Source organism: Castor canadensis, chromosome 1 (assembly GCF_047511655.1).
Source record: "Castor canadensis chromosome 1, mCasCan1.hap1v2, whole genome shotgun sequence".
Lineage (NCBI taxonomy): Eukaryota > Metazoa > Chordata > Mammalia > Rodentia > Castoridae > Castor > Castor canadensis.
Genome location: NC_133386.1, coordinates 111,960,240 through 111,987,657, shown reverse-complemented (window position 1 = coordinate 111,987,657; position 27,418 = coordinate 111,960,240). Strand labels below are relative to the sequence as shown.

At 38.5% G+C, this 27,418-nt stretch overlaps 1 protein-coding gene across 6 annotated transcripts in view; it reads left to right on the top strand.

Moving 5' to 3' along the window:
* Hephl1 (hephaestin like 1) overlaps positions 1 to 27,418 on the top strand; it is a 98,871-nt gene that overhangs the window by 12,265 nt on the left and 59,188 nt on the right. For all 6 annotated transcript variants that reach the window (XM_074080745.1, XM_074080739.1, XM_074080735.1 and 3 more), the window contains one exon: positions 3,827 to 4,071. In XM_074080745.1, coding sequence (XP_073936846.1) covers positions 3,827 to 4,071 — 245 coding nt within the window. The remainder of the gene's footprint in view (positions 1 to 3,826; positions 4,072 to 27,418) is intronic.

Here is a 27,418-nt window from a genome sequence, read left to right as displayed (position 1 = left end):
TATGATGAAGAGAAGTCAAGGGTTTCCATCAAAATTGTCCTAAAACACAGATTTGGTTAAATTTCCCTTTTCCTTTTTTATTATTCTCTTTTTTTCCCTTTATAGCTTCTTTATAAAATTATTATTCATTTATTCACATGTGCATACATTGTTTGGGTCATTTCTCCTCCCTGCCCCCTCCTCCTCACTCTCCCTCCTCCCCCTCTCTTCCAGGCAGAACCTGTTCTGTGCTTTTCTCCAGTTCCATTGAAGAGCAGAAATAAGCAATAGTAAGAAAGATGTAGCATTTTTGCTGGTTGAGACAAGGACAGCTATACAGAGAGATTCCTAACATTGCTTTCATGTGCAAATGTGTTACAACCCAGGTTGATTCATCTCTAACTGATCTTTACACTGGTTCCTGATTCCCTTCTCATGTTGACCTCTGTTGCTTTAAAGTTTCTGTATTAATTCCTTTGGAGTGGGTACATCAAATGCTTTCATGATCAAGAATCTTTAGAGAAATTTAATTGTAAATATAATTATACCTAAATGTGTTAACTCAGAACTCAAATTTCTCCAGAATTCTATTCCCATCAAGTTTCCTGGCCATGCAAATCTGCTTTTGGCTGCCCAAAGTGACTGCTAATCCTTTCGCCTTGACATCTTGCTCAAGTTATTCCTTCCACTTGGAGTGCCCATCATCTCTCCCTCACTCCTAAATTCCCCAAGCATGTTATTCTGTTCTTAGAATTCTTAGCAGTCTCTTCCTTGCAACTATCAATGTCTTTGTCTCTTCCTCTTGAACATAAACACACTCATTGGGGGAAAAATCTTGCTCATTTTTGTATCCTAAACATCTAAGCCAACACCTTGCATGCTATCTGTTCTTGAAAATCACCTGAGTGGTCTTCAAGATTGCCCCAGAGCTGAGGCAGAGGAGATGTGTGCAGGAGTCACTGTTGAGGCAGAAAAGAGCCTATAGCAATCCAGGGCTTTACACTGGTTCCTGTCTGGAGTGGTCATGCGTATTTAAGGGCTTCTCTCAGTGTGGGAACACAGTTAAATGTAGCTACTGACTTTATTTGGGTTCAAATATCTACCTCAGGTGGTTCTATCTTTGGGCAGAATAGAAATGTGGTGAGGTCTGTTTAATGGATCTGTGGATTTACAGCTCCACCTGTTAATATCTAGGGTTGGGGCCTGTTATAAGACAAGAATATCTGAATCAGGCATCTGCCTAGAATTCTGACTCAGAGAGAAGAGAGACAAGTCAAAGGGGATCATTGCACCCTGTGCTGAGAGGGGTGATGTGGAGAAAAATTGGTACAAGACAATCTGGAGGAAACAAGGAGATTAGAGCCATCTTACAAAACTTCAGGCTACCATGCCATAGGTGAATCTTTTAGGATATTCTAAATCTAACTAGTTTAGCCATCCTAGAATGACCCTAATATTCAACCTGGAATGACAGAACTGAATGAGTTGCTCATCCTGGCACAGAGTGAACTGCCTGATTACTTGGTTAAAGATTTTGGGCAATACCCTTTAGGAAAGGTGGAGATAATTTTTGTTGGAAAGAATCAGAAAAGAAAAATAAACAGAAAGAGGTTGGGGCCACAGAAGAATAGAAAAGAGAAATGCTGGGTGACATCTGATAGGTATTTGACACATTTTTCAAAAGAATTTGATGAATAATTGAATTCTTAGAAGTGAATAAAGTAGAATAGAAAATATAAGACATGGGAAAGGAAGGCCAGATGTGGCGGTGTACGTTTGTAATCCCAGTGCTGGGGAGGCTGAGGCAGGAGGAGTGTGCATTTGAAACCAGCTTGGGCTACATAACGCAACACTGTCCAAAAAGAAAAAAAGTGAGAAAGGGATGATGAGGAGTCCCCACGATGATGGAAGCAATTGGACTTGGTTAGAGTGATGAGGTAAATAGCAAACATCAAGCGAGCAAGAAACAGACAACTCTTGGGCCAACTATTCTTGGGCTAGTCACTTGGTTGTCAGAAGCTCTGGACCTACATCCCCAAGTACACAATCAGAAGATCCTTCAAAGAGCCCTAGAATTCCTCACATTGAACCCATTATCCACCTGGACCTGCCCCTGAACTAATCACTGAACTAATCTTTCTGTTTGGGGGGATGAATGACATCAACTCTCCAGGTCTGGATCATATCCTCTCCTGACAATGATATATTAAGAGAACTTGGTGTGCTCATAGGTTAGCCTGGGTTACCTGCTCCATCACTGCAGCTGGAGGGGGAGCCCATTCAAAGCACACATAATGAGAATGGGAGAAGGATGCTGGTTTTGTAGAATTCCAAAATGTCTACCATATAAGCCTTTTCCTTCTTCTTTGCTTAGGTAACTTCTCTTTGTTCTTTGGGAGCATATCTAGACATTGATTCCTTTAGGCAGACTTGTTGGCCTGTCTACCACTTCAGATTAGAGGCCCCAGAACATAGTTTGTGTTCTTATAACTTTCCCTTCCAGAATGGGAGATCTTTCAAGCTGGGGACTTGTCCTCTTCTCTGAATCCCTATTACTGAGTTTATGGCCTGACAAAAATAATGCTTGTTGAATGAGAGAGTATACATTCATGTGCACTTGCAGGAGTGTGTCACAAACTGGGACTTGGCTTCTCACCCTCAGGCAGGACCCAGCTACACTGGGATGGCTGCTTTCACAGGAATGGTGGAGCTTTTGCTCAAGCAGAAGCCGTTCTTCCTAGGTTGGAACTCTGTGCTATGCATGCACACTGAGTGTGGCAGTGGGCTTTGCCTTCCCAAGAGAAGCTGGAACAGCCACTGCAAAGAGATGTCACCAGTACTGCTTTGGTCTTAGGCTCCCAGATCCCACCCACTAAAGTATCCCCTTCATCCTGATGCCCCAGGAGGACATCAAGTCCTAGAATTATGTTTTTTTCCACATCCATCCATTTCCTTCTCCTTTCTGGACTCTTACTAGTCTCTCTACCCCTCATCTTAAAATTTGCACACCACAGCTATGAGAAAGGTCCTTAAATACCAATTATCATTCAGCTATTTTATAAAAAACCCCAGTGAGTCCTCAGGGCTTCCAAGAAAAATTCTAAATTCTTCAATCTGGAATTAAAATTTTCATTATCATTCACCCCAAGAATTGATGTGTACCCACATTTTCTACTCTTCACCTTCTCAGTTCAGTGCCTATCCTATAACCTGCTCTCCACCCTGCCAACATACATGTCTTCCTCCTCATTGCCCATGCTGTTCCTCCTTCATGTGTTCACTTTCCCTTGTTATCCAAGCCTATGTCTTAATGCCTATGTTTGTCATGGAATATTTTCTTATGTCTTTCTCCCACAGCAACATTTTTACTTGAATTATTATATTTCTAGAAAAGCAGAGCCTGTATCTGTTGCATCAATCACTCAACTAACAATCACATATTACTTTGTATAAATTCTTGATTTCCCATGATTAGAATAAAACCCTTTTGTCTCCCTCACAGCACCTAGAAAGTGCTGGAAGGCAGCAAGTACACGATGTGTTTGTGCACAGCATGTTAAATGAAAAGGAACAAAAGAGGGGTGTGACTTCAGAATTCTTCAATTTTGTTTTAGTTTGGCTATGGATGCTATGTGTGCCTTTTGACTTGTCACTTAACTAGCTGAGCCTCATTTTCACATTTGGTAAAATTTTCAAGAATATTCTTACCAGCTCTACAGAGATAATGGATTATGATGAACATCAAATTAGAAAGCAGAATATAAACATTTTATGAACCCTGAAAGGTAAGCTATTGAGGTTTCTTTTTTAATCCTCAATTATAAAATATTTTCCTTCTTACTTTTAGACTTGCAACCTTATTTCTCGAAAGAGGGCCCAACAGGATAGGCGGCATTTACAAAAAGGCTGTTTACAGACACTTCACAGATGGGACCTATTCCACAGAGATCCTCAAGCCCCCCTGGCTTGGATTCCTGGGCCCCATCCTGAGGGCTGAAGTGGGTGATGTGATCGTCATTCACTTAAAGAACTTTGCTTCCCGACCCTACTCTTTGCATCCACATGGCGTTTTCTACGACAAAGATTCAGAAGGTAAATATTGATTCTCTGTTGTTGGGACTTCATCTCTATTTCATAGGCCAGGTAACTGTCAGTTATAATTAAAGGGGTCACAAGTGTTCATCTGTCTTCTTTCTCTCCCTATCTTTATCTATCAGTTTCCCCATCTCTTTCCCTCCTTCCTTCCCCCTTCTTTTCTTCTTCCTCCTTTCTTGCTCTGCTTTCTGTTGACACAGAGTAGGGTCCTGGGCTCCCTTGCCATGTGCCCACCATGCCCCCAGAAGCACACTTTTCTTCTGGGCCCTCAGTGGTGCCAGGAAAGCATGCTGGGTGAAGAAAAGCCGGCTGCTGTCACCAGTGGCAGCCTGTGCTGTGGGGCTGTGGGTGACTGTCTCAGTGTGTTGCTCTCCACTGCTTGGTCAGACTGCTGCTTGCAGCCCCGTCCTCTTGCACGTATCACAAGAGTTTCAGTGGGGGTAGTTTCCGGATACCTTTCTAATTGAATTTTTTAAAACAGCATTCTTAGGCTTTTAAGATAAAAGTATTGCTAAGTATTGCACTGCTTTCTATCATTTTAGCAAATACCCAAGATATATCAATTCATAAAGAAAAACAGATTAATTTTGGGTCATGGTTTTGGAAGTTTCAGTCCGTGATCTATTGGCCCCATTACCTTTGGGCAGCACATCACAGTGGAGAGCACATGGTGTAACAAAACTGCTCACTTCATGGCCAGAAAGCCAAAAGAGACAGAAAGAGTCTCCTTCCAGGGCAAACTAGTGGCACCTCTGTTGCATTCTTGCTCATGACCAGGTGGATTGAATGATGCTACACCTGTTTGGTGATCATGCCTGGGAAATGTGTCAGGCATAGTACCATTAACTCTGATGCAACCTACCTTCATATCAAGGAGGAGCTTCTGGGTAATAATGAAGGTCCTAAGGCAGCCAAACTTGCTTGGCAGTTGCCCCTGCCAGGTTGGCATAAACAACCAGAGGAGAGAACTCTGATGATGAACACATTGGGGTTGCTCTTTGTTCCTGCCCCTTCCTTCCACCTGAAATGCAACAAAAACTTGGTAGTTCTTAATTGCTGAGGATGAGCACATGAAGTCATGCTAGGCAAACTTCAAGAAGCTTTGTAAATATTATTGGACATGGGTCACACGCTAAGGGGAGAACACATACAGGAGGAATAGGGAAAGGTAGGAAACTCAAAACTTGAAAGTGTTTGATGTGCCCACTGTAGAGGAGTGAATAAAGTAATCTTAAACTGACAAGAGGTCACTATGCGAAGATGACCGGGAAGTAGTGAAGAGGTCTGGTAGAGATGAACCAGTTTGGGTTGTAACACACATGTGCATGGAAGCAATGCTAGGAATCTGTCTGTATAGCTATCCTTATCTGAAACTAGTAAAAACGCTGTATCTTTCTTATTATTTGTTACGTCTTCTCTTCAACAAAATTCCAGGTTCTGCTTGGAAGCGAGGTGGAAAGGAAGGGGCAGGGGGCAGAGGGGAGAGATGGCTCAAACAATGTATGCACATATGAATAAATGAATAAACAACAAAAAACAGCTTTGTAAAAGGAGGACTCTTTGGTGGTCCAGAGGAAGATGGAAAAGGAAAAGAGAAGGTGTGTAGGGGAGAATATGATCAAAGTACACTGTATGAACAAATGAAAAAATATAATTAAACCCATTAAAATTTCTAAGAAGTTAAAAAAGATGGGTGTGGAGGGGAGAAAGAGTAATAAAGGCAGCAAATATGATTAAATACATTGTATATATGTATGGAAAAATCACAATGAAGCCCCTTATGTTGTACAATTAATATACACTAATAAAAAACTTTTAGAAAGTTTTGTAAATATAAGGGATAAAATTTGATGCGTTATCTTTAATATAGTTTTGTAAAAGCATTACTTGTATTGCAGGTAGAAGGTGAAGCTATAGACATACCTATTTTTTTAAATATAGAGAAAATAGGGGCATCTTTAAATATCTAATTTTTGTCCTTGTCACTCATGTCACTTATCTGAGCTGACAGTGTACTGAAAATTATCTAATCCAGTGCCACAGATAACTTTTAAAAGAATGATGTTTAAAATATAAGTCACATGCCAGGCACCAGGAGCTCACACTTGTAATCCTAGCTATGTGGGAGGCACTGAGAGGGTTTCCAGGCCAGCCTGGACAAATAGTTCACAAGACTCTATTATCCAAACTAACCAGAGCACAATGGACCGAAGGTGTGTCTCAAGCTATAGAGTGCCTGGTTTGCAATTGCAAAGCCCTGAGTTCAAACCACAGTTCCATAAGAAAAAAAGTTATATTGTGGTATGTGCTAGAATTTCATTCCTTTTTAAAGAAAAAAAAAAACCTCCATTGTATATGTACATCACATTTTGTTTGTTCATTCATCTGTTGATGGATACTTGAACTGTTTATATATTTTGAAGCAATGCTAGGAATCTCTCTGTATAGCTATCCTTATCTAAAACTAGTAAAAATGCTGTATCTTTCTTATTATTGGTTATGTCTTCTCTTCAACAAAATTCCAGATTCTGCCTGGAAGCAAGAGGGGGAGGGAAGGGGCAGGGTGCAGAGGGGACAGATGGCTCAAACAATGTATGCACATATGAATAAATGAATAAACAACAACAAAAAAGCTTTGTAAGAGGAGGACTCTTTGGTGAGGGGAGTCCAGGGGAAGATGGAAAGGGAACGTTCCATCTTCCCTTCAATGCTATGAACATTGGTTGACCACAGATCTTTCTTAGCATCTATGAAATTCATGAGCCCTTGCATCAGAAAAACATGTATGTGAAAAAAATCAAACTTAGTTTTAAGGGGTTCTCAGAGCCCCTGAAACCATCCAGAAGTCTCTAAATGGAGGACACTTTAAGTGTTGATTACCCAGGAATCCTTTCTACCCTATCTTATGTTTCTCCTTGGTTTATCTCAGAGCACTTATCAAAAGTGGCATAGTAAAAGAGACCTTTTCTCTTTACTTCCTTGGTTGCACCTGTCTTTACATTAGACTGTAGGTTTCCTGGCAGCTGAGACCATCCTGGGTTGTGCCATCCTGGGTTGTGCTGGGTACTGTCCCCAGTGCCTGGCCCCAGGACTTGGCATGTGGTGGTACTTAGCATTCTTCCCAGACCTAGCCCGACATCATCATTTTCTAAATAAGAAACCAAGACCTAAGAGGAAAATTGCACAGACCAAATTGTCACAGCTGGTTAGAGCTGAATTGGATAGACACAGGCTACCCATTCTGGCACTGTCCCCTTCAATCTTCCCTGCTATTTTTCCCTTCCTGTGTACAGATCTTAGCAGGCCACCATGAGGCCCACCTTCCTGGGCCTGCTCTTGTTAAAAGTGGGAACAATGGCTAGGTCTTTACTTCATGTGACTTAGGGTCCTCCCTTTTTATGGGACACTTTTACTCACCACTATATACAGCTTTTTAAAGGTTTACATTCATTCATAAATCTTCTAGTGAGTATCCATTAATTGCTAGATACTGAGTCTGGGTACTGAGAAAAAAAGATGAAATAATGATATGCTACTTTAAAAATTAATAACCTTAAGTGTAAGGGGTTTATTTTAAGGTCCCTGTTCTGCTCCATCAATCTATGTTCATCCTTGCACCAATGCAACACTGTCTTAATTACTGTGGATATATGGGAAGTTTGAAATAGAGTAGTATAAACCCTTCAACTTTGCTCTTCTTTTCAAGACTTTTTGGCTATTATAAGTCCTTTGCATTTCCATGTGAATTTTTAGATATATTAATTTTTCCCCAAAAAAACCCATTAGCTGGGATTTTTGTAAGGGATTAGATTGAGTTTATCAATTAATGGTGGGGAAATTGCCATCTGAATTTTAAAAATGAATTGACATCTTGACAATATTGAATCTTCCAACCTATGAAATGAACATGGAATTTGGATTTTCATTGTCTCCCAACAATGCCTTAGTTTTTAATGTTTACAATTTGCATTTTTTGTTATGTGTGTTTCAAAGTTAGCCTTTTTAACTTCATTTTTGGAGTTTTTGTTGCTAGTATATAAAAATATAGTTTATTTTGAGTATTGATCTTCTATCTCACTGTCTTGCTAACCTTGTTTATTAGTGGGTGTTTAGTAGATTCCTTGGGATTTTCTATGCATAGAGTCATCTTTAATAAAGACACTTTTACTTTTACCTTACCAATCTGTATACTTTAAAATATTTTCTTTTGTCTTGCTATTCTGGTTAGAACCTTCAGGCAATATCTAATAATAGTTGAAAGAGTGGACATCCTTGTCTTATTCTTAGTTTTGGAAAGAAAGCATTTAGATTTCCTCCATTAATTGTGACTTGAGTTGATGTTTTCTTAGTTACCTTCTGCCAGATTGAGGACATTGCCTTTAATTTCTGGTCTGTTGAGAGTTTTTCTTTTCTTTTCTTTCTTTTTTTTTTTTTTTGGTGCACTGAAGTTTGATCTCAGGGCCTCACCTTACGAGGCAGGTGCTCTTATCACTTGAGCCACTCCACCAGCCCTTGTGAGAGTTTTTTTTTCTTTTTTTTTTTCATTTTTCTTTTATTATTCATATGTGCATACAAGGCTTGGTTCATTTCTCCCCCCTGCCCCCACCCCTCCCTTACCACCCACTCTGCCCCCTCCCTCTCCCTCCCCCTCAATACCCAGCAGAAACTATTTTGCCCTTATTTCTAATTTTGTTGTAGAGAGAGTATAAGCAATAATAGGAAGGAACAAGGGTTTTTGCTGGTTGAGATAAGGATAGCTATACAGGGCATTGACTCCCTTGTGAGAGTTTTTAACTTAATTACTGGATCTTGTTGAATGTGTTTCTGCCTCCATTGAGCTGATCATGAATTTATGCACAAATCTATTTATAAGTCATATTAAATTAATTGGTTTGCAACATTGAAATAATGGGATAAATCTCATTTGGTCATGGTGTATGTATGATACTTTTTTAATGTTTCTGGATTTGATTTGCTAACATTTTGCTAAGAATTTTTATGTCTACATTCATGTGGAATATTTGTCTGTAGTTTTTTTGTGATGTCTTGATCTAAAGTTGTTACTCTTCCCTCATAGAATGAACTAGAAAGTTTTCCTTTTTGAGTGAGTTTTTTAAGAAAAAGCGCCTAGTAATTTGTCAGTTTCATCTCTATTGTCTAACATTTTGACACTAATTTGTTTCTAATATTCCCTTAGGCACTGTTTGATTTTTATATTGTTAATTATATACTCTCTTTTCTCCCTGACTTTGGTGATTTGCTTGCTTAGTCTAGACAAAAGTTTTTCAATTTTGTTGATCTTTACAAAGAGCAAACTATGTTTCCATCTATTTTATATATTTTAATATTTTCTTTCATTGATTTATGCCCCAATCACTATCATTTTTTTCTTTATTCTGTTTGATTTGTAGTTGTTTCCTCTTCTTTTTCTAGTTTCTTAAAGTAGACACTTTTCTAGTTTCTTAAAGTTTATTGCTGGATACCAGTGGCCCACACCTGTAATCCTAGCTACTCAGAAGGCAGAGATCAGGAGGATCAGAGTTCCAAGCCAACTTGTGCCAATAGTTCATGAGACCCTATCTAGAGGGCTGGGGGAGTGGGTTGGGTTGTAGAGTGCCTGCCTAGCAAGTGTGAGGCCCCAATTTCAAACCCCAGTACCACCAAGTGAAAGCTTATTGATCTGAGACTCTTCTTACTTCTATTGTAGGTGCTGGAAGATGTGACTTCATTGTTTTACTTGCATCTCAGGTTTTGACATGTTTTATCTTCATTTTAATTCAGGCCAACTACTTTACAATTGCCCTTGTGGTTTCTTCTTTGACTCATGGGTTGTTAGACATGTGTTGTTTTACTTCCAAATATTTGGATGATTTCCAAGATTTCTTTCTGTAGATGATATCTAATTTAATTCCATTGTAATTAGAGAACATGTTTGTATAATATCAATCCTGTTAAATTTGTTGAGGCTGATTTTATGTCTATCCTGGAGAATGGCCTATGTGCTCTTGTAAAGAAGGTTTATTCTGAAGTTCTGAAGTGATTGGGTGAAATGTTCTGATGTCAGTTTGGTAGACTAGGTTCACAGTGTTGTTCAAGTCCTCTGGATCCTTCCTGATTTTCTGTCTAGCTTTCATCAACAATTGAAAATGGGGAATGGAAATCTGTAATTATTGTAGTTGGTTGTTGCTTTTTTTTATGTTGGTACCGGAGTTTGAACTCAGGGCTACGTGCTTAAAGAACAGGTGTGCTACTGCTTGAGCCATGCCTCCATTCCATTTTGTTCTGATTATTTTAGAGAGGGTGTCTCTAGAATTATTTGTCTGGGCTGGGCTCAAACAGCCATCCTCCTGATCTCAGCCTCCCATGAGCCTAGGATTATAGACATGAGTCACTGGACCCAGCTTGATTGAGTCTTTAGACTGTTCAATTTAACATACTTCTACTTGGATTTACATTTGTCATTTGACTAATTATTGTCCTTTATGCTTCTGTCTTTTTTGTTCCTCTGGTCCTTCTTTACTGCCTTCTTACATTTTTAGTATGCTATTTTAATTGTTCTGCTGATTTTTTGAAACTTACATATTCTTTCCTTATTTGGTCTAGGAATTGTAATGGGCATCTTCACTTACCATAATATAGTTCATATTTTTACCAATTAAATTCTGGTAAAATATATAAGCTTTGCTCCAATAAAGCTCTTTTTTAAATTTTGATTATTTTATTATTCATATGTGCATACAATGCTTGGGTCATTTCTCCCCTCTGCGCCCACCCCCTCCCTTACCACCCATTCCACCCCCTCCCTCTCCCCCTCATCCCCTCGACACCCGGCAGAAACTATTTTACCCTTATCTCTAATTTTTTGAAGAGAGAGTATAAGCAATAATAGGAAGGAACAAGGGTTTTTGCTAGTTGAGATAAGGATAGCTATACAGGGAGTTGACTCGTACTGATTTCCTGTGCAGGTGTGTTACCTTCTAGGTTAATTCTTTTTGATCTAACCTTTTCTCTAGTTCCTGGTCCCCTTCTCCTATTGGCCTCAATTGCTTTTAAGGTACTCCTTTGTGAGATAGACAATGTTATACTTAGTGCTTTATATTTTCTTATGACTTTTAAAGAAGTTAAGAGAAGTAAGGAAAATGTATTTATAGAACATTTTATATTAACTCTTGTATTTACCATTTCTAGTACTTTTCATTTCTTCCTGTGGATCCAACTTACTTTCTGGTATCATTTCCTTTTATTCTGGACGACTTTAATATTCTTTGGAAGGAAAGGTGGCCAGCAAAACACTTGCTAATTTTATTTTCTTAGAATTCTTTATCTTGCTTTTATTTTTGAAGGGTAATTTTCTGGATATAGTGTTCATGGTTGACATTTCTCCTCCAATACGCTGAGTATATCATCCCATTGTCTTTGGGTCTCCAATGTTCCAATGGCACGTCAACCATTAATCATGTTGTGATGAATTTTTGTTTTTTGCTTTTCTGTTTCAGGTTTCAATATTATCACTTCTTCTTTTCAAAGTTTGCCAAAGCTAAATCTATTTGTGGATATCTTTGTATTTATTAAATTGTAGTTCACTAGGCTTCCTTGATGTGTACATTAATACTGTCCATCAAATTTTGGCCATTATTTCTTCACATATTTTTTCATTCCCTTTATGCTCTCCTCTCTTCCTGTGGACAGTTGTTACACATGTTTTAGGACATATGCTGTCCCACAGTTCCTTCAAGTTTTTCTGTCTATTTAGGTAGGATAATTTCTATCGCTTTATATTCTAGTTCACTGATTCTTTTGCCATTTGACTCTGTTGTAAAGCTCCTTAGTATTTTATTTGATTTATTGCACTTTTAAATGTCATAACTCCAAATTTTATTTTATTTATTTATTTCTAATTTTTATTGTTTTATTATTCATATGTGCATATGAATAATATACATACAACGCTTGGGTCATTTCTCCCCCCTACCACCACTCCCTCCCTTACCACCCACTCCGCCCCCTCCCTCTCCCCACAACCCCCTCGATACCTGGCAGAAACTATTTTGCCCTTATCTCTAATTTTGTTGAAGAGAGAGTATAAGCAATAATAGGAAGGAACAAGGGTTTTTGCTAGTTGAGATAAGGATACCTATACAGCAGTTGACTCACATTAATTTCCTGTGCATGTGTGTTACCTTCTAGGTTAATTCATTATGATCTAACCTTTTCTCTAGTTCCTGGTCCCCTTCTCCTATTGGCTTCAGTTGCTTTTAAAATATCTGCTTTAGTTTCTCTGCATTGAGGGCAACAAATGCTAGCTAATTTTTTAGGTGTCTTACCTATCCTCAGACCTCCCTTCTGTGCTCTAGCTTTTATCATGTGCTCAAAGTCCAATCCCCTTGTTGTGTTTGCCCTTGATCTAAAGTCCGCATATGAGGGAGAACATATGATTTTTGGTCTTTTGGGCCAGGCTAACCTCACTCAGATTGATGTTCTCCAACTCCATCCATTTACCAGTGAATGATAACATTTCGTTCTTCTTCATGGCTGCATAGAATTCCATTGTGTATAGATACCACATTTTCTTGATCCATTCATCAGTAGTGGGGCATCTTGACTGTTTCCATAACTTGGCTATTGTGAATAGTGCTGCAATAAACATGGGTGTGCAAGTGCCTCTGGAGTAACCTGTGTCACAGTCTTTTGGGTATATCCCCAAGAATGGTATTGCTGGATCACATGGTAGATCAATGTTTAGCTTTTTAAGTAGCCTCCACATTTTTTTCCAGAGTGGTTGTACTAGTTTACATTCCCACCAACAGTGTAAGATGGTTCCTTTTCCCCTGCATACACGCCAACACCTGTTGTTGGTGGTGTTGCTAATGATGGCTATTCTAACAAGGGTGAGGTGGAATCTTAGTGTGGTTTTAGTTTGCATTTCCTTTATTGCCAGAGATGGTGAGCATTTTTTCATGTGTTTTTTTGGCCATTTGAATTTCTTCTTTTGAGAAAGTTCTGTTTAGTCCACTTGCCCATTTCTTTATTGGTTCATTAGTTTTAGGAGAATTTAGTTTTTTAAGTTCCCTATATATTTTGGTTATCAGTCCTTTGTCTGATGTGTAGCTGGCAAATATTTTCTCCCACTCTGTGGGTGTTCTCTTCAGTTTAGAGACCATTTCTTTTGATGAACAGAAGCTTTTTAGTTTTATGAGGTCCCATTTATCTATGCTATCTCTTAGTTGCTGTGCTGCTGGGGTTCATTGAGAAAGTTCTTACCTATACCTACTAACTCCAGAGTATTTCCTACTCTTTCCTGAATCAACTTTAGAGTTTGTGGTCTGATATTAAGATCCTTGATCCATTTTGAGTTAGTATTGGAATAAGGTGATATACATGGATCTAGTTCAGTTTTTTGCAGACTGCTAACCAGTTTTCCCATCAGTTTTTGTTGAAGAGGCTGCATTTTCTCCATCATATATTTTTAGCACCTTTGTCAAAGACAAGTTGGTTATAGTTGTGTGGCTTCATATCTGGGTTCTCTATTCTGTAACACTGGTCTTCATGTCTGTTTTTGTGCCAGTACCATGCTGTTTTTATTGTTATTGCTTTGTAATATAGTTTGAAGTCAGGTATCATGATACCTCCAGCATTGTTCTTTTGACTGAGTATTGCCTTGGCTATTCGTGACCTCTTATGTTTCCATATAAATTTCACAGTAGATTTTTCAATCTCTTTAATGAATGTCATTGGAATTTTGATGGGAATTGCATTAAACATGTAGATTACTTTGGGGAGTATCGACATTTTTACTATGTCGATTCTACCAATCCATGAGCATGGGAGATCTCTCCACTTTCTATAGTCTTCCTCAATCTCTTTCTTCAGAAGTGGATAGTTTTCCTTGTAGAGGTCTTTCACATCTTTTGTTAGGTTTACACCTAGGTATTTGATTTTTTTTGAGGGTATTGTAAATGGTATTGTATTCATATATTCTTTTTCAGTTTGCTCATTGTTAGTGTATAGAAATGCTAATAATTTTTCCCTGTTGATTTTATATCCTGCTACCTTGCTGTAGCTATTGATGGTGTCTAGGAGCTTTTGAGTAGAGTTTTTTGGGTCTTTAAGGTATAGGATCATGTCGTCTGCAAATAGGGATATTTTGACAGTTTCTTTATCTATTTGTATTCCTTTTATTCCTTCTTCTTGCCTAATTGCTCTGGCTAGGAATTCCAGTACTATGTTGAATAGGAGTGGAGATAGTGGGCATTCTTGTCTGGTTCCTGATTTTAGAGGGAATGCTTTCAGTTTTTCTCCATTAAGCATAATGCTGGCTGTAGATTTCTCATATATAGCTTTTATAATATTGAGGTACTTTCCTTCTATTCCTAGTTTTCTTAGAGCTTTTACCATGAAATGGTGTTGGATCTTATCAAAGGCTTTTTCTGCATCTATTGAGATGATCAAGTGGTTTTTGTCTTTGCTTCTGTTAATGTGGTTTATTACATTTATTGATTTTCATATGTTGAACCACCCCTGCATCCCTGGGATGAAGCCTACTTGGTCATGTTGAATAATGTTTTTGATGTGTTGTTGAATTTGGTTTGCCATTATTTTGTTGAGGATTTTTGCACCAATGTTCATTAAGGAGATTGGCCTATAGTTCTCCTTTTTGGAGGTGTCTTTTCCTGGTTTTGAGATAAGTGTAATATTGGCTTCATAAAATGTGTTTGGCAGTTTTCCTTCCCTTTTTATTTTGTGGAACAGTTTAAGGAAGTTTGTATCAGTTCTTCTTTAAAGGTCTGATAGAATTCAGCAGAGAATCCATCAAGTCTTGGACTTTTCTTTTTGGGGAGACTCTTAATTGCAGCTTCAATTTCATTTTGTGTTATAGATCTATTCAGGTGATTAATTTCCTCTTGGTTCAGTTTTGGATGATCATATGTATCTAGAAATCTGTCCATTTCTTTCAGATTTTCAAATTTATTTGAATATAGGTTCTCAAAGTAGTCTCTGATGATTTCCTAGACTTCCATGGTGCTTGTTATCTCCCCTTTTGCATTCCTGATTCTACTAATTTGGGTTTTTTCTCTCCTAATTTTAGTCAGGTTTGCCAGGGGTCTGTCAATCTTGTTTATTTTTTCAAAGAACCAACTTTTTGTTTCATTAATTCTTTGTATGGTTTTTTTGGTTTCTATTTCATTGATTTCAGCTCTTATTTTTATTATTTCTCTCCTTCTATTTGTTTTGGGATTTGCTTGTTCTTGTTTTTCTAGGAGTTTGAGATGTATCATGAGGTCATTGATTTAGGATCTTTAAGGTTTTTAATATATGCACTCATGGCTATAAACTTTCCTCTAGGAATTGCCTTTGCTGTGTCCCATAGGTTCCAGTAGGTTGTATTTTCATTTTCATTGACTTCCAGGACCTTTTTAATTTCCTCTGTTATTTCATCAATTACCCATTGTTCAACAAGTAATGAGTTATTCAGTTTCCAGCTGTTTGCATGTTTTTTGTCTTTACTTTTGTTGTTGAATTCTAGTTTTACTGCATTGTGATCAGATAGTGTGCATGGTATAATTTCTATTTTCTTATATTTGCTGAGGCTTGCTTTGTGCCCTAGGATATGATCTATTTTGGAGAAGGTTCCATGGGCTGCTGAGAAGAATGTATATTGTGTAAAAGTTGGATGAAATGTTCTGTAGACATCAAGTAGGCCCATTTGATCTATTGTATATTTTAGATATTAGATTTCTCTATTGATTTTTCATTTGGATGACCTATCATTAATGATAATGGGGTGTTAAAGTCTCCCACAACTACTGTGTTGGAGTTAATATATGCTTTTAGGTCTTTCAGGGTATGTTTGATGACCTTGGGTGCATATAGGTTGATAATTATTATTTCCTTTGGTATATTTCCCCTTTTATTAGTTCTTCGGTTTTTCTTTTAATTACCATTTCATCTTCAAGTTTTGAGATGCTGTCTTCTGTTTGTTCTATTCTGCTGGATTGGCCTTCCATTTTGTTTTGCAAGTCTGTTTTGTTCTTTTTTCTGAGGTTTTCCATTTCCTGGGTCATTTCCTCTTTAATGTTGTCTATTTTTGTCCTGAGTTCATTTATCTCTTTATTCATTGTGTTCTTCATTTCACTTTGGTGTTTATACAGTGCTTCTATGGTTTTCTTTCTTTCTTCTTTTGCTTTTTCAAATTTTCTATTTTTGTTGTATTGGAATTTCTTGAGTGTCTCCTGTACATTTTGGTTGACCATATCCAGTATCATCTCTATAAAATTCCCATTGAGTACCTGTAGTATGTCTTCTTTTAAATTATTCTTGTGGGCTTCATTGGGTTCTTTAGCATAGTTTATCTTCATTTTGTTGGAGTCTGGATCTGAGTATCTGTTTTCTTCATTTCCCTCTGGCTCCTGTACTAATTTTTTGCTGTGAGGAAACTGGCTTCCCTGTTTTTTCTGTCTTCCCGTCATTGCCCTTGGTGTTGTTATTGTCCCAGTACTGTGTGCAATTAAGTATTTTCTGGCTTGTAATAATAGCACTAGTGATATTTAGAATGGATCGGTGAGAGGGGATGGAAAGCAAAGAAGTTAATGGAAAGGGAAAAACAAATAATCAAGTAGAAAAAAAAATGAAGAAACAAACAAAAAAAGTTTCAAAGATATAAACAGGGAGAGACAGTGTACTAATCAACCATAAGCTGAAAAGGCACTAGAGAGATAGAGAGGGATTGAAAATAAAAAATAAAAAGAGTAAAGATAAGAATAAAAATAAAAAATAAGTAAATGAAAGAAAAAATATATAATATATAAAAATAAAACAAAATAAAAAATAGAAAATCAAAAAAACCCCTCCAAGTTCTAATGCAATGAAGTTTCAGTCTTAATAATTTTGGTGTTCGTCCCTCAGCCTCCAATCCTGGAGATGGTGCCTCAGATTTTGTTCTGTAGTTGTCTTATCAAAGGGGAAACATAAAGTAGAACAAAACTGCACAACAAAAAAACTCACCAAGTGTCCCAAGTTCAAATGCAATACAGTTTCAGTAAGTTTTTCAGCATGCAGGTGTAGTTCGGTTGTTTTCTCATTAAAGGTAGGGAGAGAGAAAAAAATAGAGTCTGGAGATTGGTCTGTGAATGGCTATCTGTGGCTGTGGCTTGCCTGCCCACTGCTGTCAGCCTGCTGTTGCTGGAGGCATTATTTATGCAGATCTCTGGTGTGAGCTTAGCACTCACCTGGCCCAGCAGGTTTTGTTTACTCAGAGTTCTGTGCACAATGCCACTGCTGCAAGCTTTCCCCTTTCCAAGCACACTGGGAGAGGTGACACTGCACCCGCTTTCTCAGGCCTGTGTGTTTATTTACAGTTCACGTGGGAAGTGGGTCTTCCCCCCTCTCCTGTGGAGTTTTCCTCCCACCGCTGCTTTTACAAGCTTTCCTGTTCCTGCTTGCTGGGCATGTGCTGCTGTTCCTGCCAGCCGGTGTGTTTGTTTACAGCTCATGTGGGAGGTTGGTCTTCCTCCCTCTCCTGTGGAGTTTTCCTCCCTCCGCCATTCTCACAAGCTTTCCTGCTCCTGGTTGCTGGGCATGCACCACTGCTCCCACCCTCTCTGGCCAGGCCTGGCTTGTTTATTTACAGTTCTGGGAGGGATTCCCCTCCCCCTCTTCAGAGCTCAGGGTGCCCCACCCTCTTTTCCATGTGTCTTTATTGTTCTTATTGCTTATTACCCAGTTTCTCTTGTTTCCCTGGGTGGGGGGTTGGTCTGTCCAGGGGGCTATGCTGATCTGGCCACGGGTTGTCTGTGGAAGTACCTCATACCGCTTAGCTCACCTTGTGGTCCGCATCTTCCCAAGCTGTCTGGGCGCTGGCGTCTTGCAGCCCAGGGGCCCTCCTGGTTTCTCTGTTTAATGTGAAGTGGAGTTTCTCTGCACAGGCTGGAGGTATGGAGGGGTCAAAGTTTTGCCTCTTCTCAGTGGCCTTGCCTGCAAGGTGTGTCTCCAGCGTTTCTCCAAGATTTCACTGTAGGAGGCACACTTTCTGCTGCCTCCCTCTAGCTGCCATCTTGGCTTCCCCCCTCCAAATTTTGAAATAATTTGTTTTCTTATTGGATTATCTATTTTTAATGATTTTTTACTATTTTCTTTTAATTTTGTATATATAGTTCCTTTTAGGTATTTGAAGTGTATATTAATAGCTACTTTTTTTTTTTAAGTATTTTATTTTATTTTTTTTTCATTTTTCTTTTATTATTCATATGTGCATACAAGGCTTGATTCATTTCTACCCCCTGCCCCCACCCCCTCCCTTACCACCCACTCCACCCCCTCCCGCTCCCCACCTCAATACCCAGCAGAAACTATTTTGCCCTTATCTCTAATTTTGTTGTAGAGAGAGTATAAGCAATAATAGCAAGGAACAAGGGGTTTTGCTGGTTGAGATAAGGATAGCTATACAGGGAGTTGACTCACATTGATTCCTGTGCGTGGGTGTTACCTTCTAGGTTAATTCTTTTTGATCTAACCTTTTCTCTAGTTCCTGGTCCCCTTTTCCTATTGGCCTCAGTTGCTTTAAGGTATCTGCTTTAGTTTCTCTGCATTAAGGGCAACAAATGCTAGCTAGTTTTTTAGGTGTCTTACCTATCCTCACCCCTCCCTTGTGTGCTCTCGCTTTTATCATGTGCTCATAGTCCAATCCCCTTGTTGTGTTTGCCCTTGATCTAATGTCCACATATGAGGGAGAACATACGATTTTTGGTCTTTTGGGCCAGGCTAACCTCACTCAGAATGATGTTCTCCAATTCCATCCATTTACCAGCGAATGATAACATTTCGTTCTTCTTCATGGCTGCATAAAATTCCATTGTGTATAGATACCACATTTTCTTAATCCATTCGTCAGTGCTGGGGCATCTTGGCTGTTTCCATAACTTGGCTATTGTGAACAGTGCCGCAATAAACATGGGTGTGCAGGTGCCTCTGGAGTAACAGTCTTTTGGGTATATCCCCAAAAGTGGTATTGCTGGATCAAATGGTAGATCGATGTCCAGCTTTTTAAGTAGCCTCCAAATTTTTTTCCAGAGTGGTTGTACTAGTCTACATTCCCACCAACAGTGTAAGAGGGTTCCTTTATCCCCACATCCTCGCCAACACCTGTTGGTGGTGGTGTTGCTGATGATGGCTATTCTAACAGGGGTGAGGTGGAATCTTAGTGTGGTTTTAATTTGCATTTCCTTTATTGCTAGAGATGGTGAGCATTTTTTCATGTGTTTTCTGGCCATTTGAATTTCTTCTTTTGAGAAAGTTCTGTTTAGTTCACATGCCCATTTCTTTATTGGTTCATTAGTTTTGGGAGAATTTAGTTTTTTGAGTTCCCTATATATTCTGGTTATCAGTCCTTTGTCTGATGTATAGTTGGCAAATATTTTCTCCCACTCTGTGGGTGTTCTCTTCAGTTTAGAGACCATTTCTTTTGATGAACAGAAGCTTTTTAGTTTTATGAGGTCCCATTTATCTATGCTATCTCTTAGTTGCTGTGCTGCTGGGGTTTCATTGAGAAAGTTCTTACCTATACCTACTAACTCCAGAGTATTTCCTACTCTTTCCTGTATCAACTTAAGAGTTTGGGGTCTGATATTAAGATCCTTGTTCCATTTTGAGTTAATCTTGGTATAGGGTGATATACATGGATCTAGTTTCAGTTTTTTGCAGACTGCTAACCAGTTTTCCCAGCAATTTTTGTTGAAGAGGCTGCTATTTCTCCATCGTATATTTTTAGCTCCTTTGTCAAAGATAAGTTGCTCATAGTTGTGTGGCTTCATATCTGGATCCTCTATTCTGTTGCACTGGTCTTCATGTCTGTTTTTGTGCCAGTACCATGCTGTTTTTATTGTTATTGCTTTGTAATATAGTTTGAAGTCAGGTATTGTGATACCTCCTGCATTGTTCTTTTGACTGAGTATTGCCTTGGCTATTCGTGGCCTCTTGTGTTTCCATATAAATTTAACAGTAGATTTTTCAATCTCTTTAATGAATGTCATTGGAATTTTGATGGGAATTGCATTAAACATGTAAATTACTTTGGGGAGTATCGACATTTTTACTATGTTGATTCTACCAATCACTGAGCATGGGAGATCTCTCCACTTTCTGTAGTCTTCCTCAATCTCTTTCTTCAGAAGTGTATAGTTTTCCTTGTAGAGGTCTTTCACATCTTTTGTTAGGTTTACACCTAGGTATTTGATTTTGTTTGAGGCTATTGTAAATGGAATTGTTTTCATACATTCTTTTTCAGTTTGCTCATTGTTAGTGTATAGAAATGCTAATGATTTTTCTATGTTGATTTTATATCCTGCTACCTTGCTATAGCTATTGATGATGTCTAGAAGCTTCTGAGTAGAGTTTTTTGGGTCTTTAAGGTATAGGATCATGTCATCTGCAAATAGGGATATTTTGACAGTTTCTTTACCTATTTGTATTCCTTTTATTCCTTCTTCTTGCCTAATTGCTCTGGCTAGGAATTCCAGTACTATGTTGAATAGGAGTGGAGATAGTGGGCATCCTTGTCTGGTTCCTGATTTTAGAGGGAATGGTTTTAATTTTTCTCCATTAAGTATAATGCTGGCTGTAGGTTTGTCATATATAGCTTTTATAATGTTGAGGAACTTTCCTTCTATTCCTAGTTTTCTTAGAGCTTTTATCATGAAATGATGTTGGATCTTATCAAAGGCTTTTTCTGCATCTATTGAGATGATCAAGTGGTTTTTGTCTTTGCTTCTGTTAATGTGGTTTATTACGTTTATTGATTTTCGTATGTTGAGCCACCCCTGCATCCCTGGGATGAAGCCTACCTAGTCGTGGTGAATAATCTTTTTGATGTGTTGCTGAATTCGATTTGCCATTATTTTGTTGAGGATTTTTGCATCAATGTTCATTAAGGAGATTGGCCTATAGTTCTCCTTTTTGGAGGTGTCTTTGCCTGTTTTTGGGATAAGTGTAATACTGGCTTCATAAAATGTGTTTGGCAGTTTTCCTTCCCTTTCTATTTCATGGAACAGTTTAAGGAGTTGGTATCAGTTCTTCTTTAAAGGTCTGATAGAATTCAGCAGAGAATCCATCAGGTCCTGGACTTTTCTTTTTGGGGAGACTCTTGATTGCTGCTTCAATTTCATTTTGTGTTATAGGTCTATTCAGGTGATTAATTTCCTCTTGGTTCAGTTTTGGATGATCATATGTATCTAGAAATCTGTCCATTTCTTTTAGATTTTCAAATTTATTTGAATAAAGGTTCTCAAAGTAGTCTCTGATGATTTCCTGGACTTCCATGGTGTTTGTTGTTATCTCCCCTTTTGCATTCCTAATTCTACTAATTTGGGTTTTTTCTCTCCTCATTTTAGTCAGGTTTACCAGGGGTCTATCGATCTTGTTTATTTTTTCAAAGAACCAACTTTTTGTTTCATTAATTCTTTGTATGGTTTTTTTTGGTTTCTATTTCGTTGATTTCAGCTCTTATTTTTATTATTTCTCTCCTATTTGTTTTGGGATTTGCTTGTTCTTGTTTTTCTAGGAGTTTGAGATGTATCATTAGGTCATTGATTTGGGATCTTTCAATCTTTTTAATATATGCACTCATGGCTATAAACTTTCCTCTCAAGACTGCCTTAGCTGTGTCCCATAGGTTCCGGTAGGTTGTGTTTTCATTTTCATTGACTTCTAGGAACTTTTTAATTTCCTCTTTTATTGCATCGATGATCCATTCTTCATTAAGTAATGAGTTATTTAGTTTCCAGCTGTTTGCATGTTTTTTGTCTTTACTTTTGTTGTTGAGTTCTACTTTTACTGCATTGTGGTCAGATAGTATGCACGGTATTATTTCTATTTTCTTATATTTGCTGAGGCTTGCTTTGTGCCCTAGGATATGATCTATTTTGGAGAAGGTTCCATGGGCTGCTGAGAAGAATATATATTGTGTAGAGGTTGGATGAAATGTTCTGTAGACATCTACTAGGTCCACTTGATCTATTGCATATTTTAGATCTTGGATTTCTTTATTGATTTTTTGTTTGGATGACCTATCTATTGATGATAATGGAGTGTTAAAGTCTCCCACAACCACTGTGTTGGCGTTTATATATGCTTTTAGGTCTTTCAGGGTATGTTTGATGAAATTGGGTGTGTTGACATTGGGTGCGTACTGATTGATGATTATTATTTCCTTTTGGTCTATTTCCCCTTTTATTAGTATGGAATGTCCTTCTTTATCTCGTTTGATCAATGTAGGTTTGAAGTCTACTTTGTCAGAGATAAGTATTGCTACTCCTGCCTGTTTTCGGGGGCCATTGGCTTGGTAAATCTTCTTCCAGCCTTTCATCCTAAGCATATGCTTATTTCTGTCGGTGAGATGAGTCTCCTGTAAGCAACAAATTGTTGGATCTTCTTTTTTAATCCATTTTGTCAAACGGTGTCTTTTGATGGGTGAATTAAGTCCATTAACATTAAATGTTAGTACTGATAGGTATGTGGTGATTCCTGCCATTTAGTTATCTTAGTTGTTTGAAGGTTTGATTGTGTGTACCTAACTTGATGTTACTCTCTACTGTCTTGCTTTTTCTTATCCTGTGGTTTGGTGCTGCCTGCCTTTTCATTGTTAAGTTATGTGTCACTTTCTGTGTGCAGGTTCCCTTGCAGAATCTTTTGTAATGGTGGCTTTGTGGTCACATATTGTTTTAGTTTCTGCTTATCATGGAAGACTTTTATTGCTCCATCTATTTTGAATGATAGCTTTGCTGGGTAGAGTATCCTGGGGTTGAAGTTATTTTCATTCAGTGCCCGGAAGATCTCACCCCACGCTCTCTTGCTTTTAATGTTTCTGTTGAGAAGTCTGCTGTGATTTTGATGGGTTTACCTTTGTATGTTACTTGTTTTTTCTCTCTTACAGCCTTCAATATTCTTTCCTTAGTTTCTGAACTTGTTGTTTTAATGATGATATGTCGTGGAGTAGTTCTATTTTGATCTGGTCTGTTTGGTGTCCTGGAGGCCTCTTGCATCTGTATGGGAATATCTTTCTCTAGATTTGGGAAATTTTCCGTTATTATTTTGTTGAATATATTACGCATTCCCTTCGCTTGCACCTCTTCTCCTTCTTCGATGCCCATGATTCTCAAGTTTGGTCTTTTGATGGAGTCAGTGAGTTCTTGCATTTTCTTTTCACAGGTCTTGAGTTGTTTAATTAATAGTTCTTCAGTTTTTCCTTTAATTACCATTTCATCTTCAAGTTCTGAGATTCTGTCTTCTGTTTGTTCTATTCTGCTGGATTGACCTTCCGTTTTGTTGGCGTCTGGATCTGAGTTTCTGTTCTCTTCATTCCCCTCTGGTTCCTGTACTAATTTTTCACTGTGGGGAAACTCGTTTCCTTGTTTTTTCTGTCTTCCTGTCATTGTCCTTGGTGTTGTTACTGTCCCTGTACTGTGTGTAATTAAGTATTTTCTAGCTTGTAATAATAACAATGGTAATATTGAGAATGGAAGAGTGAGCTGAGATGGAAAGCAAGAAGTTAAAGAAAAGTTGAAAACAAATATACAGACAAGAGGGAGAAAGCAGAACAAGGTATCAGACAAGAGAGTTTCAAAGGTATAAACAGGGAGTGTTAGTGTACTAATCGACAGTAAGCTGAACAGACAATAGAGAGACAGAGAGAGGATTGAAAATCAAAGATAAACAAAATAAAAAATAAGTATATGAAAGTAATATCTATTTATAAAAATGAATTAATATAAAATGGAAAATAGAAAATTAAAAAAAAAAACAAAAAACCAAAAAACTTCCAAGTTTATATGCAATGCAATTTCAGTCTTAATTATTTGGATGTCCGTCTCAATCTCCAGTCCTGGAGTTGGTGCCTCAGATGTTGTTCTGTAGTTGTCTCATCAAAGGGGATGCATAAAGTAGAACAAAACTACACTCACACACACACAGAAGATAAAAAAAAAAAAAAGCCCCACCAAGTGTCCCCAGTTCAAATGCAATACAGTTTCAGTAAGTTTTTCGGCTTGCAGGTGTAATTCGGTTGTTCTCTCATCAAAGGTAGGGAGAAAAAGAAAAAAAAGCGTCTGGAGGCAGTTCTGAGAGTGGTATCTGCAACTGTGGCTTGCCTGCCTGCTGCTCTCAGCCTGTATCTGGCGGCGTTATTTATGCAGATGTGAGCTAGCACTCACCTAATCCCACAGGCTTTGTTTGCTCAGAGTTCTCCTGTGCGGGGGGGCCTCTGCTACAGGCTTTCCCCTTTCCAAGCACTGGGAAAGGTGACACTGCCCCGCGTTGTCAGGCCTGCGTGTTTATTTACAGTTCACGTGGGAAGTGGGTCTTCCCTCCTCTCACAAGCTTCCCCACTCCTGGTTGCTGGGCGCGCCCCGCTCCCGCCAGAGGCTCTCCGGCCTGCCCGGCTCGTTTATTTTCAGTCCAGGGAAGGATTCCCTTCCCCCAATCTTCAGCTCTCAGGGTGCCCCACCCTCTTTCCAGTGTGTCTTAACTGTTCTTATTGCTTAGTACTCAGTTTCTCTTTTTTTCCCGGGTGGAGGTCAGTCTGTCCAGGGGGCTATGCTGCTCTGGCCCAGGCTTGTCTGTGGGGCTACCGTGGTACCACGAAGCTCACCTGGTCTGCGTCTTCCCAAGTCGTATGGGCGCCGGCCACTGGCGGCCCCGGGGGCCCTCCTCGGTTCTCCGTTTAACGTGAAGTGGAGATTCTCTGCGCCGGCTGGAGATGTGGAGGAGTCAAAGTTATGCCTTTTCTCGGTGATTATGCCTGCAAAGTGTGTCTCCAGCGTCTCTCCAAGATTTCACTATAGGAGGCTCGCTTTCTGCTTCCTACCTCTAGCCGCCTTCTTGGAATTCCCCTTAATAGCTACTTTGAATTCTTTAACTGCCACATTCTCCATCTGGAAGCACTTAGAGGTAGTTTTTACTGATAGATTTTCATCCTGAGTATGGATTGTGCTTTCCATTTCTTTGTATGTCTCAGACTTTTTATTGTTACAGAAAACTGGATATTTTTAAACTATATTAGTATATTGGGATTGTGATCATTTCCCTCCCTTGTTTGTTTGCTTTTTTCTTCAAGTAGTAACTCAGGCTAGAATCTGTTTTTCCTATGATGCACGGCCACTAATGTTTCTTTTCCTTTTCTTTTTCAATTTTTCTTTTTATTCTTAAGACTAATTTCTGAGTGGGATATTCTTATGTCTGCTTAGCTCAGTGGTGAGCAAATGATGATGTATAGAGACTGTGCTTAAGAATTTTGAGCCAGTAAGTCTTCTGTTTTCTGCCAGTGGATCTGTGGGTAGGGAGAGAATGCATGCAAAATTTAGCTGTTTTCATCTGCCTTCCTTCACTTTTACTTTCTGCTGGACCCTTTCTCTCTCCTCTGGATGCACACAGCCTCAGCCAGGAATACTCTTGCTCCAACCATTGCTATGACTTCAGGCTAACAGAACCAAACTATTGCTCCTTCCTGCTCCCTTACCCTGAAGATCATCACTTCTACAATAACATTGCAGTGTGCAGGCAATGTCCACCACTCCAAAGCAAATGTTCCTCCTTTAACCATGGCAACAAAATGGCTAGACCTTGTTCCAGACCATTTTGGCCAAACCACCTTGCCCCTCAAGCTGAGGGTAGGGGAAAGGTGGGACGGGAACAACTCCAGGCAGGAATGCCATAGAATCCTGCTCTTAGCCATGTTCAGTGGTTTCTCAAACACAAATGTTGGGCACTTTATTCAATTTCCAGAGTAGTGAAGTGAGTTGTTAAAAAATCTATAGTATTCAGTTTCACAGTTTTTTTTTTTAATTGTTGCTACACTGGGGATTGAACCCAGGGCCTTGTGCATGTTAGGGTCAGTGCTCTACCAGTTGGCTACACTGAAGAGAAGAGAATAGAATGCAGAAGTGGATGAGTGAAAGGGACTGACATTAACTGAGCAGCTACTGAATGGTCACTGTGAGATTTCTGTATATTCTTTTTATTTAATTATCATTAACTAGCATTTTCTTGAATTCTACAAGAAATATGTTTAAGTATCAGGACCATTTTTTTTTTTGGTGGTACTGGGGCTTAAACTCAGGGCCTTCACCTTGAACCACTCCATTAGTCCTTTTTGTGTTAGGTATTTTTGAGATAGGGTCTCATGGAACTATTTGCCTGGGATGGCTTCAAACCGTAATCCTCCTGATCTCTGCCTCCTGAGTAGCTAGGATTACAGGCATGAGACACCAACACCTGGCTGGACTATCTTAAAATAAATTTGATTGGTTTTTAAATTTTAGAAAAGTATAAAGAAGGGGGAAATGACATGCAATCTGATTTCCTCGTTTAAATTAGTTCAAGGTAAAAAATTAAAAAAAAAGTAGTATATAAATATGATCAGAAATTATTAAGAGTTCAGAGAGATATAAAAAAGAAAAGGCCACTTTCTTTCATCTCTTACACCAAAGGCAAACAATTCCATACATAAAAGTTTCTTATTTAATTTGAATAATTTCTCATGTAATCAATCTTTCTTAGAAGTTTTCCTATACAAACATTACCATATGTGAGTGTTTATGTCTATGAACATGTATTTCTTTGTTCATTTACATAGAGGGGATTAAGCGATAATGCTGTTCTGTACTTTCTGTACAGATATATAATTATTATTTAGGTTACTTCCACATTATATATTTTGGAAAGCATTTTCAAGTGTGTTTCTCAGATAAATTTCTTTCTTGATGTTTAACAATCTTTAACTCAATCATAAAAGTCCAGTACAAGCCATTTGTAGGGCTTGGGACTTGTTCTTTTAAAAACAACAGGGGAAATGCCACAAACTGATATTTCCACTTTTCAAAATCCTTCAAGGAAAGAGTGGATCATAGAGTCATAGAAGATTAACCTAACGAAACCCACTTTCTCCCCACCAATAGTTTATACACCTTCCATAATCTTAATACATATCCCTGAATGAAGATTTACAGTTCAGCTTTGCTTACATTAACCATTTTACAAATGCCAATAAAAAGCAAGCTAGTGCTTGCTTCCTACATTGCCAAACAACTGCTCCTAGATGCATTTCTTCTTAAAACAAGGAGGTCATCATTTGTACAAAGCAATAGTTAGCTTCCATATACATTTTCCAGAAGTGGCATGTGCCATTCAAAACCTAGACACTCTCACACTTGCAAAGTGAAATCTCGAGTGGAATATAGAAGCATGAATGGCAAAATTGAAGATCAGTAGCAGAATTATTTTTCTATTTATTTAAAGCATAGTAAAAAATGGTACACTTTGGAAATTCAGCGGCTTAAGGTACATTGCAATTAATTCGAGG